The sequence below is a fragment of the Leptopilina heterotoma genome, unplaced genomic scaffold (assembly GCF_015476425.1).
Source record: "Leptopilina heterotoma isolate Lh14 unplaced genomic scaffold, ASM1547642v1 Lhet_570, whole genome shotgun sequence".
Taxonomy (NCBI): domain Eukaryota; kingdom Metazoa; phylum Arthropoda; class Insecta; order Hymenoptera; family Figitidae; genus Leptopilina; species Leptopilina heterotoma.
Window position 1 is genome coordinate 233,212 of NW_025111128.1, and position 21,168 is coordinate 254,379.

Consider the following 21,168-nt stretch of genomic DNA (forward strand, 5'->3'; position numbering starts at 1 on the left):
TGAAAAATAACTAAAAGGTTTCTTTCTTCTTTTATTAAAATAAGTTTTTTGAAAAACAAAATTCTTACTAAATTCCACGCATTAACTTTCGGAACGTATCGACCAACTGGAAAAGCGATTCCATATCCACCATAAATGCCCCAATTAAAAATTGACATAACCAGACCACGTTGCTCCTCACTAAACCAATCTGATATGAGACCAGTTGCCATTGGATTGCATGCTGCTTCACTATTTTTTTCAAAAAAAAAGAAAAGATTTCTCTTATCCCTTTAATTTTCTCTTTTGCTTCTTTCGATATTTTAATTTTTTGTTTCAGTGTGAAAACTTATTATTCCCAAGATTGAAAAGCAATAGAGGGAAATAAAAAAAGAAATAATCATCATAATTCATGCATACCCAGCTGCTAGAATCATCCTGAGTACAACGAGATGCCAATATTCTTTGACTGTTCCCATTAAAATAATTGCTATGCTAAATATTAGCGTGCAAATTGACAACATTCTTATCCTGAAATTATAAAAATATTTCCCTTATTTCAAATATTTACACGACTAGTATCTATAAATAAACCAATGTTTAAATCATTGATAATGCAATAGTTCAAAGTATTATGTAAATGCTGAAAAAATTGTTTAAATATTTAAATGATTAGTTAAATAAAATTGTTCAAATCATTATTTAAATGTCTAAAGAATTTTTGAAATATTCTAAGCATTGTTTAAATAATTGTTCAAATTATTATTTAAATGTTTAAATATTGTTCAAATTATTATTTAAATATTTTAAGTATTGATCAAATTATCATTTAAATATCTAAAATATTGTTTAATTCTTTAAACTGTTGTATAAATAAGTTCAAATTATTATGTAAATGTTGAAAGTATTGTATAGGGGAGAATGGGCTACTTTGAACCGGGTTTTTTTTATAAAATCCAAGAACTAATTACATTTTACAAATTTTGATCAGGTCTTTGTATCAAAATAAAACTGAAGTACTCCTTTAGTTAATACACACGTTACGAACGCAAATTATTATGATTAAATAATGAAATTTAATTTGCACAAAAATGGCGCTTTCTCATAGCACATGACAGGGAGGAAAGTCATTCATTTCTTCGACCGTATGAAAATGGCGGCCGTGTTCTCCCAAGGGCAAACATAACAGCTGATCCTATGCGTTATTTTTGTCCATGGGAGAATACGGCCGCCATTTTCATACAAGTCGAACAAGTGAATGACTTTTACTCCCTGTCCCTCGACCTCCACTCGTGTCACAAAAATCACCGTTTCGGTAATACTAACTTATACATTGAATAAGAAAAAATTTCACTCAGTCATTTCTCAGAAAATTGAAGTGGTTCACTGTAGACACTGGTTCAATGTAGCCCACTCTTCCCTACTTTAAATATTTATTTATTTATAAAATATTTAAAGTATTATTAAAATTATTGTTTAAATAAATGTTCAAATTATTACCCAATGGGAAATAGCCATTAGTCTACCATTGGTGCATTAATGGCCCAATATTGGGAGCCATTGGTTTTCTCTATGTTTACTATTGGCACCCAATAATGGACCACTAATGGTAAAATCGTGGGATGTCCACGCCGATGCCAATAATTGGCACATTATTGTCTGCCATTAAAAAACAATTGATAAAAAAAATTTGTTATTAACTTTTATTAAATAATAAATTTGTTCATTTAATAATTATTTTATTTATTATTAAAAATATTAATTTTTTTAATTAATTATTTTATAGAAATGGTTATTATTTTCTATCACATCTAAATGTGAATAACCCTTTCGTTCAGAGTCTAAAAATTATTTACCTCACATCCATCAGTGCAAAAATAGGAGAGGACGGGCAGAATAAAATTCCACAAATATTCGTGAGAATGCTGCCTCCTTATACATATACTTTCCAAGTTTCATGTTAGTTGCGAGAGAGTTTGAAACAACACCTCCTACGTAGCGTTGAGCGAACTACATACTTACCGACGCTGCAGAAATTATCATGCGGTAAATATGTAGTTCGCTCAACGCTCCGTAGGAGGTGTTGTTTCAAACTCTCTCGCAACTAACATGAAACTTGAAAAGTATATAAGGAGGCAGCATTATCACCAATATTTGTGGAATTTTATTCCACCCGTCCTCTCCTATTTTTGCACTGATGGATGTGAGGTAAATAATTTTTAGACTCTGAACGAAAGGGTTATTCACATTTCGATGTGATAGAAAATAATAACCGTTTCTATAAGATAATTAATTAAAAAAATTATTATTTTTAATATTAAATAAATTTATTATTTAATAAAAGTTAATAAAAATTTTTTTTTATTAATGGTTTTTTAATGGCTTAATGGTTTTTTAATTATTGTCCTAATAATGGTTGGCATCGGCGTGGACATCCTACGATTTTACCATTAGTGGTCCATTATTGGGTGCCAATAATGGGACAATATTTGACTATTGGCTCTCAATATTAGGCCATTAATGCGCCAATGGTCTTTTTCCCTTTGGGTATTTAAAGGTTTAATATATTGTTTAAATGGTTAAATTCTTGTATATGAATAAGTGTTTAAATTATTACTTAAATGTCTAAAATATTGTTTAAATGTTTAGTGTTGTTTAAATGTTTAAATTGTTGTATAAATAATTGCTCAAATTATTATTTAAATGTTTAAAGTATTGTTCAAATTTTTAAATAATTATTAAAATTATTATTTAAGTTTTTAAAGTTTAAATAAGTGTTCAAATTATTACTTAAATGTTTTAAGTATTGTTCAAATGTTCAAATTATTTTTCAAATTATTATTTAAGTATTTAAAGTATTGCTTAATTTTTTAAATAATTGTTACAGTAATTGTTCAAATTATTATTGTCTAAATGTTGAAAATATTGTTTAAATATTCAAATTATTGTGTAAATTATTGTTAAAATAATTATTTAAATGTCTAAAGTATTGTTCAAATGTTTAAATAATTATTATAAATATTTAAAATATTGTTGAATTCATATAAAATGTTTCATATTTCATATCAATAAAGTTTACACATTTCTGTAAGTCAGATAGTCTGCGAAAGGCGTTCTAATAATTGAATGTCAATTAAAAAGAATTTAATGATTCCGTTTTTGAAAATAGTATTACATCAAAGATACAGTATTATTAGAATATAATTTCTTCTTCTTCTTCTTTATTGCATATGATTTTTTTATTAGTATTTAAACAAACAAATTCTTTCCTACTAAACAATCTCAATTTTGCAAAATTAATTTATAGAAAATTTAAAAATATTTCTTCTTGCAAAATGAAGCAAGTGTATTCTTTTTAATAGCAGTTTTTGTAACTAAAAAATTGAATAATTCTTTTGCCTGTTAAATTTGTCGGCGACAAATCCAAGAATGACGCCAGCAACTGTGAAAACTGCAATGAAACTTGGACCCGCAAGTATTTGATAGTCAATTCCGAGTCCATTGTAATTCCACTCGCAATAATTTGTTCCATTTAAATCCAAAGAAACGCAGCTAAAAATAATTGAAAGCTAGTTTCATTTCTATTTTCTTTGTTTTTATTACAAAAACGATGCTTTAAAAAAAATTTTTTTAATCGGGAAAATATTTCACTGCATTTAAAATCTCATTGAGTGAATATCGTACTTCGTTTCTTTCGGAATATTTTTTTGCTTTTTATCTTTTTAATTTCGAAGGGCTTGTTTTAATTCCAAAAAAATGTTTTTTAACCCCTTAACTGTTTGAGGAAAATACAACATGATTGTCCCAAAATGTCCAGCGGAATCTGATACTTTTTCAAATAGTATAATATATTTAAATTATAACTAATTATTTAATTATTGTAAAAAATATAATTAATGACCCTTATAATGTCTTATAATATTGATATAAAGAAAAATATCTATCAATTTATATACGGGTGAATCTCTCAAAAAGAACAAATTCTAAATTGTAATTAAAAAAAAAAAGTTTTAAAAACATTTAAATGACTATTCCTATGAGAAGAGGAGGACTATAGTAAGTCTCTAAAATATGTGGTTACGATCTTTATAAACATTATTGTTTAAAAAATAATTGTTTATTGTAAAATAATTGTTTAATTTTTGGTCGCAAATACAATGAGTGAATTGGCTTGAAAAAGGTTACTCTAGGGTTTTCGATGTCGCTGACTACGAATCTAAGGTCAGAATTCAAAAATTCAAAATGGCGGATCCAATATGGCGGTCCAATTTGTAAAAATTGATTGGATTCTTCTCAAATTTGTTGTCTAGGGGATTTTGGGGTCGCTGATTACAAATCTGATGTTATTTTTTTAAATTCAAAATGGCGGATACAATATGGCGGATAAAATATTTGAAAATTAATTGGATTCTCTTAAAACATGTTACTCGGGGGTTTTTAGGATCGCTGATTACGAATCTGCGGTCATAATTCAAAAATTTTTAATGGCGGATTCAATATGGCGGTCAAATTTTTATAAAAATAAATTTTATTTTGTCCACCATTTTGGATCCACCATTTTGAATTTTAAAAAACTAACATTAAATTCGTAATCAGCGACCCCAAAAACCCCCGAGTAACGAAATTTAAGCCATTTTACAAAATCTAAAATATTTCGTCCGCCATTTTGGATCCGCTATTTTGAATTTTAAAAAACTAACATTAAATTCGTAATCAGCGACCCCAAAAACCCCCGAGTAAAGAAATTTAAGCCATTACCCTAAATTCTAAAATCTTTCGTCCGCCATTTTAGATCCGCCATTTTGAATTTTAAAAAACTAACATTAAATTCGTAATCAGCGACCCAAAAAACCCCCGAGTAACGAAATTTAAGCCATTTCACTAAATTCTAAAATATTTCGTCCGCCATTTTGGATCCGCCATTTTGAATTTTAAAGAACTAACATTAACTTCGTAATCAGTGGCTCCAAAAACCCCCGAGAAATAAGTTTTAAAGTTATTTATCATTTATTTAGCAAATAACGGAAAAAGTACTGTCGGTTACGGAATGGAGTTTTTTCTCCCTTGGACGACGCTTAAATTGATTACTTATATATTAAAAAATTTTCTAAACTTTGAATTAAAACGTTAAATGTCGTTAAGCTTTATAAAAATAAAAAATTATTCTAAGAATTATAAATAAAAATTTTCATTTACTTTTCAAAAAAGGAAAAGCCACTGGCGGTAACGGAATGGAGTTTTGTTAATTTCGATAGCTCCGAAATATATTGATTCTAATGTAAAAAGATAAAATTTTATTAACAAACAATCAATAGTATTTGCTATATTTTATTCAAATAAAAGAATATTCTATTAATTAATAATAATATTTATCATTTCCTTACAAAAATTTAGAATTTACTGCGGTAACGGAATGGAGTTTTCTTTCTGTCGATGCCGACTACTCAACTGAAAATCTCATTTTTTATACTGAATATTTTCTTTTCTTTCATCCTAATTCGCACTGATCTTCAATCACACTAGTATTCTAAATACTATTTACCTCTGTATTGCTCCCCTAACATGTTTGTTTGCCTTTAATATTTATATTTGTCACCGGTAACGGAATGGAGTTTTCAATGGCGCACAAAACTAATTTAATTCTAGAAAATAGAATTAGAAATATTTTGCCTTACCTTTTCCGGATTTAAGTAAAATAAAGAATAATTAATAAATATTACTAAACAAGAGATGAAATTAGATTTTAAATGGGAAGTAATATTCATTCTTTGAGTAAAATTAGCTTCATGCACGGTAACGGAATGGAGTTTTTGCACCATATGAATATGGATATTTCAGATAATATAAAATTTATATTTTTTTTCTCATATGACCTGATTAAATCGAGTTAAATACTATCATATGGGGGCCATTATTTTTATTAATTTTAAATATTTTTTAGAAAAATGTCTTGAACGTGTCATTTGTCCTTTTTGAGAGATTCACCCATACACATTATATTTATTTTGAGTGAAAATGAACACGACCCACGGGTGGGTCGGAAACAGTTATGGCCAAACTTTTTCACGACCCACCCGTGGGTCAGAAACAGGCAACGGGTTAATAATTATTTTTTGTTTTTTCGTAATGAGGGAAGACTAATTAGTTGCAAGTTCAAATTTTATTTAAAACTAACTAATAGTTTAAATTATTATTACATAAGAAAATTGTTAACCTTTGAAGTTAATTCTTTTTACACTGAGTATTTTTTTAGATTTTCAAACAACGAAACAATAGAAACAACAAAAAATCGAACACAAAAAATATAAAAATTTGACCCACAAATGTACCAAAATTTTTTACATATTTCTGCTTTCATTTGATTTCCATTTTTCAATATTGTAAAGAAAAAATGTCGATTGATTTTCCTTCATATTTTTTTTCTTTACTTTGTTCCGCATTGAGAGCGTCTCTTTCTATATACTATAAAAAAAGATCTATATAAGGAAATATTTTATATAACAGACACGGTTGATTGGAGAAATTTTTTTTTCATTTTCGAATTAAGACTATGTAGTTTACACCTCACTGGACCTATATTATGTTGAATCATGATTTTTTTGCTCTTTTTACCTTAACAATGAACTTGTCCAAAGTGAGGTCACAGGAAGCATCAACAGAAAATAATTTTTAAATATATATTATATATATATATATATATATATATATAAATAATAATAATAATAATATAATAAATAATATAGTAATAGTAATAAAGTAATATATATATATATATATATATATATATATATATATATATATATATATATATATATATATATATATATATACCTATCTGTGTCAATGAGTTATATAAAGTGAAACAAAAAGAAAACAAATAATTTCCACTTGATTGAATTTTTTCAGGGTCGTTTACTTACTATTCCGAATTGTTTGCCGCCTCACATTGAACCGGAAGATCTACTAAAGAAAATTCCGTTGAATTTAGCTGACAGGAAATATCACCATAGTGCAAATCTTCAGCCGTTGCTTTACTTGTCACACCTAAAAATTAAATTTTTTGTAATTTAAGAATTTTATTTTTTTACTATTTTTTATTTTTTTTTTTATTTTGTAAACTATTTTTTTCTTTTTTGTTAACTACTTCTTTTCTCTCTTCTTATTTTTTAAACTATTTCAAATAAATTTTTGTAATTTAAATTTTGAAAAAAAATGAAATAATAAAATAAAGAAAAAAAGCATTATTTTCGTTTCATTTATTGTTTTTTTTACATTTTTTATAAGTATTTTTATAGAAATTCGAATGACAAACAAATGAAAAATTAAATTATATAAAAAAAATGTTTAATTTTTTGTTGTTGAAATAAAATTAAATAGGGGAGAGTTGTCAGGGTTGGGCATAGTTTTGACTTTTGGAAAGATCAACTCAAACGCAATCATTTTACTGAACATGGTAAACAAATTTGACCAAAAGTTTCGGAGTTATAAGCAATTTAAAAAAAAGTAGCCAGGGATGAACATGGTTGCCAGAGATGAGCTACTGTAGAAAATCAATGAGATATTTAGGTAAATGATTAAAAATGACCTTTAAATGATAGAATGACACTTGGAAATGAGGAAAGAAACCATGAAATTAAAATAAAATCCCATATTATGCATTTTCATATAACTTTAGATATTTTATTCCTCATGAACGAAATCCAAAATTGAAAAATTGAAAAAAGGTTATCAAAAAATATTTTTTTTTTATTTTTAATGGAAATGCAGTTTTAACACCTCTTTAAGTCTTTGAAATATTTCTTCTACATTTAGTTCTCTTCTTTTGACAACGCAGAAAAGTCTTTGCTGAGCGTATAGCACTGACTCGCAATACACAAGTATACGTTCGTATACTTCACTGCGACTTATGTAAAAAGTTTGCTGACATTAGTAGTAAGAATTTACGTACAAAGACAGATGGCACTAGTGTGATAAAACAAAATAAACGCGGTAGCTCAACCCTAAACACTGACCAACCCTGACAACTCTTCCCTATAAATTATAATTTTTAAAATAAAATAAATTATTTAGTATAATTTTTTTCTTTTAATAAATTTGATCGTATTTTTTCTCATTTTTTGAAAGTTATTTTTGTAGAAATTCAAAAAGCATATAAATAAAAAATTAAGAGTTAGTACCCCATTTTTTCATAGTTTTAAATTTGTTTTCAATAAAAAATTAATTATTAAAAAAATTAATTTTGTTATTATTGAAATATAATTAAATATAAATTAAAATTAAAATAATTCAAATTCATAAATAAACAATTATATATATTATTTAAAAAAATGGATTTTACTGTTAATGAAATTTAATAACAGATTATTTATTATAATTTTGTTTTTTGTAATAAATCGATCGTATTTTCTGAGTAACAGTTAATTTGAAAATTGCTATTATTAAAAATAGTGGTAGTGTAATATTAAAAAAGAATTATCTTTGATTTTTAAATTCGTGCAAATGAATTTTTTTTCTCAGTAATAATAAAGTAGGGGAAAATTGTTTTTTAATTGGTTTCACTGATTTTTTGCATCATTAGAAATTAATAATGATTTTTAAAAACTACACTGTTTCAATTATAATTTAGCAATTAAATTTATCTTTCATAATTCTATTTCTTTTCTTTCCTTTTTTTATTTGAACCAAAAAATTTCTGTAATCGTAATTTAAATAAATTTATTATACACGAAATTTTTTTATTTATTCTTTTTTTGGACAAATTTTTATCAAACTTACCAATTAAATAGTGTCCTAATTCACCTAGAACATATCCAATTGAAACTATAGCTAAAGCATAAGGTTTATAGAGAAACCTTAACCTCTCCGCCACTCTTTTATACATTTTTTTTACCTGTGGAAAAAAAATTATTTTACTAACGGAAAATATAATTTGAAAAATATATCTTCTCTGCTAATTATAATTATGAAAATATTTTTTTCTAACACACGCACCGAAAGTACATCATTTCTCACCTATAAAGAGGGTAAAAAGTACGTCTTTCCCGGAGGCAGGGAGAGAAAGTAATATTTTCTTCCTGCTGCTATAATAATTTGTAATTTTTTTTTTAAATGCAAAATATAAAAAGAGCTATATATTTTTTAAGATTAAATATGTATCATATTGTTATTTTTTAAATTAATAATGGATTTTAAATAAATATTACAACAATAATAATTATTATAATTGTGGTTAAATGTATATATTATTATTAATTATTTTTAATTGTCAAACATTCTAATTTCAATATAATCAGTATTGTGAATATTTGTTTCTAATAATCTAATAATAAATTAACATTATAAAATTAATAGTATTTATTTCAAAAAATTCCGTTAAATAATTGCATATTTGTACTTTCGTTTACGTGTGTTAGAAAAAATAGTATGTGCACCACGGAAGGAAAATGATTTTCGCCTCGTGTGTTTGCAGTTCTTGAATTCGCTCGCACTCGCCTTCGGCTCGTACGCTCGCTACGTCTCGAACTACAAACTTCACCCTCGCGAAAATCACTATTTTCCTCCCTAGGTGCACAATATACTATTTTATCCCACATGCACAAAAATGGCGCTTTCAGATAGCTGACGACAGGGAGTAAAGTCACTCATTTGTTCGACCATATGAAAATGGCGTCCATTTTCTCCCATGTGCAAACATAACCGCTGATCCCATGCGTTATTTTTGCCCAAGGGAGAAAACGGCCGCCATTTTCATATAAGTCGAACAAGTGACTGACTTTTATTCCCTGTCGTCTGCTATCTGAAATCGCCACTTTTGTGCATTAGGAATAAAAAATATCGTAAGTAACATGGGAATAAAGGCAGCCAATTTCTTTACGATGATTTTTGTGACACGAGTGGAGGTCTCAAGGCGCCCTCGACCTCCACTCGTGTCACAAAAATCACCGTAAACAAATGGCTGCCTTTATACCCTTGTTGCTTAATATACTACACGGAGAGACCGAGATTACTAATTTTTGTATAAAATCACACTAGAATTTACTATTTTCACATTGCAACCACCGAAAATAAGGGGACATTTTGTATTTTTTACTATTTTCTACACTAAGTCACTAATCCGACAAATGTTCACCAAATTAGCAAAGTTTCTTACTATTTCGTCCAATAGTTCGAAACAACTGTAGTAAACTCAGAAGTATTGTGTACATAAAATTACTATAGTCGTTTGTAAATGCAGAAAGAAAGAGTGATAGAAAAAATACGGATTTTTGTCGTCGGTTTCCCGTCAATTCTTGACTAATGGAGGTAAACTGGAAGGATTTTTACATACAAAGACACACACACACACACTTATATATTTGTTGGATAAATATTTGAAGACACACACATGTTTATTTCACTTATATGTATAGACGCGGTTAATTAATACACTAATACACAACTGCACGCACGACGACGAATTTCACTGAAAGTATACATCTTCGTTTCCTTATATATTGAATGATGAAAATTTACAGCACTTACGAGAAAGCAGTTTACTTTTAACAACTTATTATAAGACATAGTTCTTGGGACAGGAATAAATGCAAAATTTATTAATTTATAATGGTCAATTTCTGAGATAACGAACGACCTACGTTTCACTTTATATTTAATTATTGTAGATAATATCCAAATTTATTTTACATACGCGAAACATAGTCACTGTCAATGATCGGATGGCATCGGCTCATTTACGGAGATTGACGAAGTTATCAACCAATAGAAATGCAGGCGCCATATGACTGCACTCGCTAGCAACACTTGCTCACCAAAAATTACTACAGTGGATAGTAGGTTTTAGTGGAAAATGTTTTCATTTGTCAGATTTTGTCTAATTAAATTAGAAAAAACTATAATCAATTTTTGCTACATTTACAACTCTTACATAAAATATTAAAACTTGCTATTTCAATGTAGCAAATTTATCTATTTCTTTTGTAAATTTATCTAATTCTGTAGTATATTATGCTAAAAGTCCCCTTATTTCCGGTCATTGCAACCATTTTTAGTAATTTTTACAAATGTGGGTCTCTTCGTGTAGTTTGGTCATACAGTTAAATCAAAGGTATATTATCTAGTTTTAAAAGGCCATAATTGATTTAGCTCTATATCTATTATTTAAATAACTAGAAGCATTTGAGTGACAGCGTGTAAATTGTAACAACTGCACAAAGTGAATGTCGGTTGTTACAATTCCAAGAATCATCTATAACATTTCTAAATTGAAGGCAAATAATTTTTATAACAATTTTTATTAATTAATCATGATTTTTGGCTTAACGTAATAGTACGTGACAGTTCCATAGAGATGGCAGTACTAATATTGTTTCGAAATGAAAAAAATTTTTTAAAGTTTTTTTTTTATAAATTTTGAAGTCGAATTTAGAAAAAACATGAGATTTTTTATAAAAAATGAGTGTGATTACATTTTGACAAATATTTTACATTTCAAACGAATCTGCTGAATTTTGGAAAAAATATCGGTTGTCATCATCACTTATACAACTACACAACAGGTACATTTTTACAATAAATCACTTTATTAAAAAAGTAGGTATATACACACTAAATGTGGACAACCAAGGCAGTTTCTTAAAGCTTGATCCTCATAGAAATGATATTAAAAAGTTTACTTTGTTAAGTATAAAGGTCTATTAACTATTTAAAAAATATCAAGCAGAGAAATATTTACTTTTGGCCTCTAAAAACCAATGTGCCTATTTTTTACTTGTAAAGCTTGCATATAATTTTTAAACATATTGCAGAAAGTTCGTACATAAAAACTAAACATTTTTCCTTTGAGAACCCTATCTCTATAATTCACTGTTTCTGAGATATATTCCATTTGTAACAACTGTACAGCGTAACAACCGCACCTGGTCTCCCCTACCCTCAAGAGTTAAAGCACTTCTGTTTGCTTCACTGTTAATATGACCTGTGAGTTTGAGATTCGATTCCTACCGGTTTTTCAATTTTACACTCAAGAATAAATTGACCTTTCAATTGTTTCAATAAATTTATTTAATACTTTTCGACTCCTAATTTCGACACTTTTTTAACAATTTTTTTTCGATCTTATTAACAATTTAGCTACTAATTTATTTCTCAAACCGACATTTTAAATATCAATTTATTTAGTGAAGAAATTAATTCTAATGTTCTAAAAAAATTGGAGACCATAAGAAAATCGCAAATTAACTTTAGTGAATTCAAAATTTTAGTCTTTTATGTTAATTGTCAAACTCTCTAACCCAGTAAAACAAAAGTATTGAGTGGAGCCATTAGGAATTGGCAATAGCTCTGAGCCAATACAGATTTGTGTAAAAACCGTATTGGGACGTTTGACTCAATCTTTTTTCGTCCACTGAATACGGTCCTCTTTTAGCATTGAAATTAAGATCACAGAGCGACTACATTTACCATAAGAATCAGTGAAGTCGGTACAGTAGATTCACATTAATCTATTTAAACATCATGTTTTTCATTGATTCATATGGTTAGTGCAGTAGCGTCTGTTAAATTTTGCTTTTACCACTTTTTAATAATTTTTCACTGTTTCGTTTCGAAATCGTCATTTTTATATACCAGGACTATTGTGCTTTCAATTTATGTTGTGTACTCTACTCATATGATCTTAATTTTAATGTTAAAAGAGGACCGTATTCGGTGGACGAAAAAAAGATTGAGTCAAACGTCTCAATACGGTTTTTCACAAAGCCGTATTCCCAGTGTGCATGTACTGGAACCGTTCTAGAACTGTTCTTTATTTCCATTAATTGTTCTAGAACGTGCACACTGGGTTGGCTCAGAGCTACTGACAATTCCTAACGGCTCCACTCAATACTTTCTTTTACTGGAAAATTCTCTGTCTGATTATAAATAATTATAAAATCATTACGAACATTTCGAGATTAAATACATGGAGATTCTACTCTTCACCTGCAAACGCCAAGGTCACCGTTAAATGGAAGTTCAATTGATCAAATCAGATTCCTCGCCACCTGGTGGCGATCTTGGCGTTCTCAAGTGGAGAAATTAAATCACCATATCCTTCAAAATCTTCTTTATAATTAATAAAAAGTTATTGGGAAAATAATTTAAATTGTCTAACCGACAGATTAGCTCAGTCGAATAGATGCCTCGCTTGGCGGTCGTTTAAGGACCAAGGGTATAGTACCCTTGGTTCGCGCCCATTTGGCTTGGTATTTTTCCGGCACGTGAGACAATCTGAGCGGGAGGTTTGACGTCGAGGTATAATGATGTGCACCGTCGATTATTGTCCAGTACACACCATTAGAACTCTACTGTCAATAAACCGGTTGTACTCAGGAGAGGTTTTCTACAGTTTCCCTCTCCACTGGCGAGAAAACCGATTAAACGGGTGGTCCAGGCAAATGCGAGTACTCCTAATTTTCAAGTCGCTCTGTAGGCGCAAAATTTAGTATAAGGTTATATTGTATAAGAAAATGTGTAAGAGAAAATTGTAGAGAAACACTTGTATAGCCAAGATTGTAGGCTTAAGACGGGTGTATAAACCAAATAAATAAATAAATGAATAATTTAAATTGTCTTTTTATTTATAACGCTTTTTATAAAATAAAATAAATTAAGTAAAGTGTATAATAAAAAAATACAGAAAATATTAAATAAATATCAGGTTTGTGATCTGGGTATTACACTTGAGCAATTCCACGCCAAGTGATCATAAGAATTTTCGATGATTTTAGCAATATTAACCCCTTCACAGTCGAGTGAAAATAAAGTTTTTGTGCCATAAGTGTTCAAAAAAAAAATTTTTTTTAAATCATGATATTGTCATATTATATGTTTTTGAGGTCACTGATTCAAAATCCGTGGTCGAAAAGTCAAAATTCAAAATGGCGGCTTAAAAATATTGACAAAAAAAATTGAAAAGTTAACGAGTTCGTTAACTTAAAAATTTTTTTTGTCTCCTTTTTAAAGCTGCCATTTTAAATTTTGAATTTTTGACCACAGATTTGGAATCAGCGACCTCGAAATCCCCCGAGTAGGCATTTTAAAGCATTTTCAGACAGATTCGTTAACTTAAAAATTTTTTTGGGCGCCATTTTGAATTTTGAATTTTTGAGAACGGATTTGGATTCAGCGACCCCGAAAACCTCCGAGTAAGGATTTTTAGCCAGATTCGTTAACTTTTAAATGTCTTTTTTTTCGATGGCCCTATAGAGCCCATGGACATACAGGGCACGACATTTTTATGGCTCTATAGAGCCCACTGACAGTGAAGGGGTTAAAAATACTTTCAGAATTTCTTCCTTTTTATACATGGAATAAAAGTGTATAAAAGTTTTTTTAAAATTTTCAAAATTTTTTGAGTTACCTCTTACTCAAAATTTTGGTCGGTTTTTCAAAAAATGCACATAACTTTTTTTCTTGTTAACCGATTAAGATAATTTTTTTTGGAAAATACTCATAATAAGAAGTACTTTAAAGAAAAAAAATAAAATTTAATAAAAATTTTTTTTTTGCCCGAAAAAAATTTAAAAAAATTTTTTGAATTCAAATTTTGAAAAAAATATATCTTTGATTTGAAAATTTTTTTTTGGTAAATATTGTCAATTAAGTAAAGAATACTTCCTGTAAATTTAATTATGGGACAAAAATAACTTTACGCGAAAAAAAATAAAGTGTGCAGCGCGGCGTGCCGGGACTTGTGCTTATGGCGGCGAAAGTTTCGTTTCAAATCACTCTAATAGGTCACAATTCTTTACCAAAACGCTTTTTCTTTTTTTAAAAATCTTCGTAATTAAATTCTCTATCAATCTCTCGAGCCTTATTTTTAAATTTTTGTTTTTAAACATTTTTTAAATAACAATAAGTATTAAAAAAATCATAAAATCGTAAAATATATTTTTTTAGTTTTATTAATTAAGAAAATTAATCAAAAAACTTATTAAAATAATTTTTGATTGATAAAAAATAAAATATTATTTAGTTAAAAATTGTTATACAATAAAAATTTATTATTTTGTCATAAACTGTACTTAGGGTTAAAAATTTCTATTTTTTCTGAATTGTGCAATTTTTCATAAGTAAAGTATTCAAGTATAAAAGAAAAAATAAAAATTTATTATTTAACCCTTGTTTAAACAGTTTATAATTTTCAATTTTTCAATTAATTGTTTAGAAAAAATTAGAAATTTCTAACCCAAATGAAACTTATGAAAAAATGAAAAAAGTACATAAGAAACAAATATAAATTTCTTACCCTAAGTATAAATAGTTTATGAAAAAATAGCAACAATTAATTGTTTAAACAATGTTTTAATAAATAATTGTTTTTTTATCATCAGTAGATATATTACTTATGAAAAATTGTACAATTGAGAAGAAACTAGTAATTTCTAGGCCTAAGTATACAGTTTATAAAAAATAACAACAATTAATTAATTAAAAAGTGTTTAATTAATTTATTCTTTATCAATCAAACATTATTTTAATAGGTTTTTTAAATAATTTTCTTAATCAATAAAACTAAAAAAAATATATTTTACGATTTTATGATTTTTTTAATACTTACTGTTATTTAAAAAATGTTTAAAAACAAAAATTCAAAAATAAGGCTCAAGAGATCCATAGAGAATTTAATTACGAAGATTTAGAAAAAAAGAAAAAGCGTTTTGTTAAAGAATTGTGACCTATAGTGTGATTTGAAACGAAACTTGCGCGGCCATAAGTGAATACATGCACAAGTCCCGGCACGCCGCGCTGCACACTTTATTTTTTTTCTCGTAAAGTTATTTTTGTCCCATAATTAAATTTACAAGAAGTATTCTTTACTTAATTGACAATATTTACCAAAAAAAAATTTTCAAATCGAAGATATATTTTTTTCAAAATTTGAATTCAAAAAATTTTTTTAAATTTTTTTCGGGCAAAAAAAAATTTTTTATTAAATTTTATTTTTTTTCTTTAAAGTACTTTTTATTATGAGTATTTTCCAAAAAAAATTATCTTAATCGGTTAACAAGAAAAAAAGTTATGTGCATTTTTTGAAAAACCGACCAAAATTTTGAGTAAGAGGTAACTCAAAAAATTTTGAAAATTTAAAAAAAACTTTTATACACTTTTATTCCATGTATAAGAAGGAACAAATTCTGAAAGTATTTTTAATATTGCTAAAATCATCGAAAATTCTTATGATCACTTGGCGTGGAATTGCTCACTTGATAGTTCTTTAACATTTAATTATCACATTTCGGATGTCGTTAGAGAGCTTTAGCTCTCAGGGCCCTGGGTTTTGTTATGAGAAATGTCTCTTTATTTCATAATGAGCGTACTCTTAAAATATTGTTTTTTACTTTTGCAATGAGTATAATACAGTATGCTTCCGTCGTTTGGATACCTTATTTTGCTTATTTATTAATAAGATTAGAGCGTGTACAAAACCGTTTTCTTCGGTTCGCAGCGAGACAATTAAATTTGCCATTTGATTTTTGTGAGCATAACTATATGATGCACTGCGTGATCGACTCAAAATGCCTAAAATCGTTTCTCGATTCTTATATGCTGATATGACTTTTCTGTTTAAATTGTTGAATGGTTACATAAATTGTCCAGCATTAATATCTTCGTTTAAACTTAATGTACCTTCAAGACCGTCAAGATATCGTTCACTATTTAATATAGAATTCCACAGAACAAATTATGTTAACAATTCATTAATCATTAGGTTACGTAGAGAGGCAAATATGATAAGTGACTCAGTTGAGTTTTTTGACACTTCCTTTAGTAGTTTTGCGAATTTGTAAACGTTTTGCGAAACATATTATACAACTATCATTAACATTATGGTCCAACCTAGCGCTTAATAACTTACCTTAATTATTGTTTTCAAGGTTTTTTATGTAAATTTATCAATAAGTACTTCTGTACGAAAGGGTTTATTTGAAACCCGTTTATGTTCAAAATAAATAAATAAATTTTGTCCGCATAATTAATTTTCGGAATTTGATAAATTGTTGGTTAGGAGATATTAAATAATTAATTAAAAAAAATTAAAATAAAAAATAAAGTTCGAAAAAAATCATGCGGAAATGCCCCCACATAATATTAGAATTGTGCATGTAATATTCGAAGTAATCTAATATTAGAGATAAAAAATATCGAACCTATATCTATTATAAATATACACATATACGACATTTACAGTTATGAAACTGCATTATTTTAAATATTTATGAATTCTGAACATTGGATCTTGTTTATAATCCCCTCTCTCCCTTTTATATCCCGCAAACACACCTCTTTTTCTTTCCCTCTCTTCTTCTCAATATTTTCTTATTTCCAATAACCACATACACACACACCCACACCCCTGATTTAAAAACATCATTCTCCTGTCTTTTTTTACATTCAAGGTTTTTCCGCTTTGCGTTGGATAAAAAAAAGAATATTGCAAATTAAAATACAAAATCGGCCCTAGATTGTTTTTTTAAACTTTTTTTTGATATTGTCTTCAAGATAATGAATAACGAAAAAAAAGAAGAAAAGAAAAAGAATGGTTTTTACAAAGATCTTGTCACATCGATATACATTAAAGTCATTTATCTTTAATGATCATGCTCATTTGCAAATTGCAAGTATTGTTATAATTCTTTTTGTCAGGAGATATTTGCTGTTAAAAGAAGTTTTTCTCCTTGCACGAGTAGTTATGACATAGAAAAAAAATTAATAAACAAATAAAGAAAAAAAGAAGATTGATTAAGGATATAAACTTTTTTATACTTCATTCTGTAGAGAGAATATTCATTTGAGAATAAATTCGTAAATCAATTAGTTTGCAGAAATTGATTGAAGAGATTGAAGATTTTCTTTCAGTCAAAGGGAAAACATATTTTTTCTCTAATCAAAAGTTTTGTTTAATTAAAATACAGTGTTTTTATCAAAAAATTTTTTAATTGTTACCTTTTTTACGAGTAGCAAATATTAGTAAATATTTAAATTTTTTTTTAGATTTATGACACTAAAAGATATTTTTTTCTTTCTTCTTTTTGAGAATTTGCGCTAAATACTTTAAATTAAAAAAATTATTTTCAAAATTCTTGTTACAATTCTTCGAAACAATTAACAAATTTTTGATAAAATTTATTCTTTGAAACGATTAATTAAATTATTTTCAAAATTTTTTAGAAAATTATTCGCAAGAATTTAATTATTTTCACAAATAATTGAAATTTTTGTCTGAAATTCAATTATTTTCAATATCTACTTTTTTATAAAATTTTTCAATAGAATTTAATTATTTAGAAAATAATTTAAAAACATTCTACACAAAAATTCAATTATCTTCACAAGTAATAAAATTTTCACAGGAATTCAATTAAAAAAATACCATTTTAAAAAAAATTTTTCGAAAAAAATCAATTATTTAAAATATTTTAATAAAATTCTTCGAAATGAATCAGATTTCATCAAAAATTTTTATAAAATTAATAAAACTTTCCGTAAGAATTCAATTATTTCCATAAATAGTAGAATTTTTTGCAGGAATTTAATTTTTTTCAATACATAACACAGTGGTCTAGGATCGTCGAATTTTGGCCAAAAATACAATTTTTCAACTTTCAAATATGCACAAAAGAATTTATCCACAGTATTTAATAGTAAATAAGGAATTTATAGCAAAAAGGATTTGTTAAATAATAAAAAATTGTGTCTTTTAGAACTATTTAAAGTTTAACATTTAAGATAAAATAATAAAATGTTTTTGATTGAAATACTTAATATATGTAGAAATAAATTTATTATTTTTGTATAAGTACTTATTTTTTCTCATCAACAGATATATTAAAGTAAAAAAACCAATAGTTACTTTAAAAAAATAAAATTTATTAAAATGTAGCTCCATTGAAGTTAACAAATAGTGGATTTTTCAATGGGTATATGTTTTTTAGACATGTGTGTGAGTGAAGTATTCTAAAAGATGTTAGACAAAATAGAAAGAGGTGTGAGTCGGTCGGTCGGTCGTTCTCTAACTTAATATATATAAAGAGAGTTTTCATTTATTATTTTTCTTTTTCTCATTTATTATTATTTTGCTGTTATTTATGATTGCAATACTTTTGTTATTTGTCATTATTATGTTGTTAGTTACGATTATTCTTTTTGTTATTCATTATTTTCTTGTTTTTTTATTATTCTTTTTATTATTTTGTTATTATTTACAAGTTTTTTATTTTCAGTATTTATTATCCTTTTTTATGGTTTATTTTTTATTTTTAGTTATCAATTTATTTTTAGCGAAAGAAAGTTTACTTTCAATCCATAAAGTTTTACTCGAACATCTGAAAAAGATTAATTACTTTGCTTTCGCATTAATGGATTGGTTCCATGTTTATATACCTAATAAATGTCTTCGAGAGAAGTAAATTAAAATTTGTGTATTCATTTATTATACATATATTATAACAGCTGTGAATTGAAAATTACTATTTAATCCACTACTAATCATGCATTTTGCTTTTATTAAGAGATCTTTTAACTAATTCTGTATGGATAACAGGAAAAAGCTATTTGAATTGTTTACATTATCGACAATCAATTCAAATTAACGGTAAAAAATGCATAATTGCTTTTTTATCAAACAAGATATAATCAATTATTTATGATTAATACGTAATATTCCCAAACAATTATAAACAAAATTTTCAAGGACTTGAAAAATTAATTAAACATGTTTTTTGAATGAATTCAGGAAAAAAGTTCTACCTCAAACATATTTAAAATTCACTAATTTTAAATGTTTGAGGTAGAATTCTTTTCCTTTCATTTTTTTTATTAAATTTTGAGGAGAGTATAGTAATTATTTTTGTTTCAGCAGTGAAATAAATGAAAAGTGAACATATGTGAAAACTTGATAGCTAAGACGTGTCACACACACGACTTGGCTACCTTGAGCCAGAATCGTTGAGACGGAACAGGAATATTATTATAATGATGTTAAAACCATTACTTGTCACACGAGGGCTGATTTTATTAACTTAAAAACACTATATAAATGTAACGCCACAACGCATAACACGTTAAATTTATTCGCCAGTTGATTATTAGATTCTTTAGTATATTACTAATTAGTGGTTTTAATGTTTAGTTACAAAAACTAATTCTTTTTGTATTAAACAAATTTTTACGTCCGAGTTGATTTTATTGGAGTCCATTATCAATAATGGATTATACATATTTTCTGTTGTTAGGTACTAACTCCAAATGTTACATTCCAATTTTTGGCTAAATTTTAATTTCTTCGACATGTAATGTCAAACTTTTTATTTATTGACTCCCTGAAGAGGAAATCCTATTGATTTCGCAACGTTGCAGTAATTTTTGTATTAAAAAACCAATTGTCCCAATGAACCTACTATACCTATTCCAATTAATTTTTAAAAAATATTTATTCATTATATTAAATTATTTAAACTATATCAGACTTACAACTTATCCAAAAGTCAATAATAGGTAATAAATAGTCGTTCAAAGCCAAAAGGTATGAACTAAGTATAATAAATAAACAGTAATAACCCACCCTACTGGAAGTAAAAATATAGAAAGAGATAGAATTTCGCGGATAGAAAGAGATAAAGTTTTTTCTATCCCTTTGAAATAGCCACTTTGCATACCCGAAATATTATACCTTTTTATCTCCAAATTTCTATCTCTTTTTATACCCTATTATCCCCTATCTATCTCTTTTTATACCTATGTACTTTTATCTCTTTTTATTTCTCTTTGCTGCAAATTTTTATCCTTTTGCTTCCTCTTAAAGGAAGCCTTATAGTGATGTCGATTTCCGAATTTTTTAGAATCAATTATTTTTACAAATTTTCAAGTGTAGTATATATAATTCGTCGAGAGGAACAAATGTCCGTATGTATGTGTGTGTGTATGTCACCGATTCTTGTGGACAAATTTTCTCTTACACGTCTTTACGGATTTTGATTAAATTTTGTAGGTGTATTACGGTCACGAATACCAAAAATCAGACAGAAGGATTTTCAAAAATATCTAAAAAAAAAAATTTTTTAACAATTTTTTAATTTTTTGATTTTTTGAAATAACTTTTTTCTATATTAAAATTTTCATTAATTCTTGTCAAAATTGCATTCCTGACAT

General features: G+C 26.9%; 1 protein-coding gene across 2 annotated transcripts in view; it reads right to left on the minus strand.

The window, feature by feature from the left end:
- LOC122508802 (putative metabolite transport protein HI_1104) overlaps positions 1-21,168 on the minus strand; it is a 455,038-nt gene that overhangs the window by 212,392 nt on the left and 221,478 nt on the right. For both annotated transcript variants that reach the window (XM_043622357.1, XM_043622358.1), the window contains exons 2-6: positions 8,755-8,869; positions 6,900-7,023; positions 3,379-3,531; positions 400-510; positions 69-231 (exon numbers count right to left, since the gene is read on the minus strand). In XM_043622357.1, the coding sequence (XP_043478292.1) occupies positions 69-231; positions 400-510; positions 3,379-3,531; positions 6,900-7,023; positions 8,755-8,869 (666 nt within the window). The remainder of the gene's footprint in view (positions 1-68; positions 232-399; positions 511-3,378; positions 3,532-6,899; positions 7,024-8,754; positions 8,870-21,168) is intronic.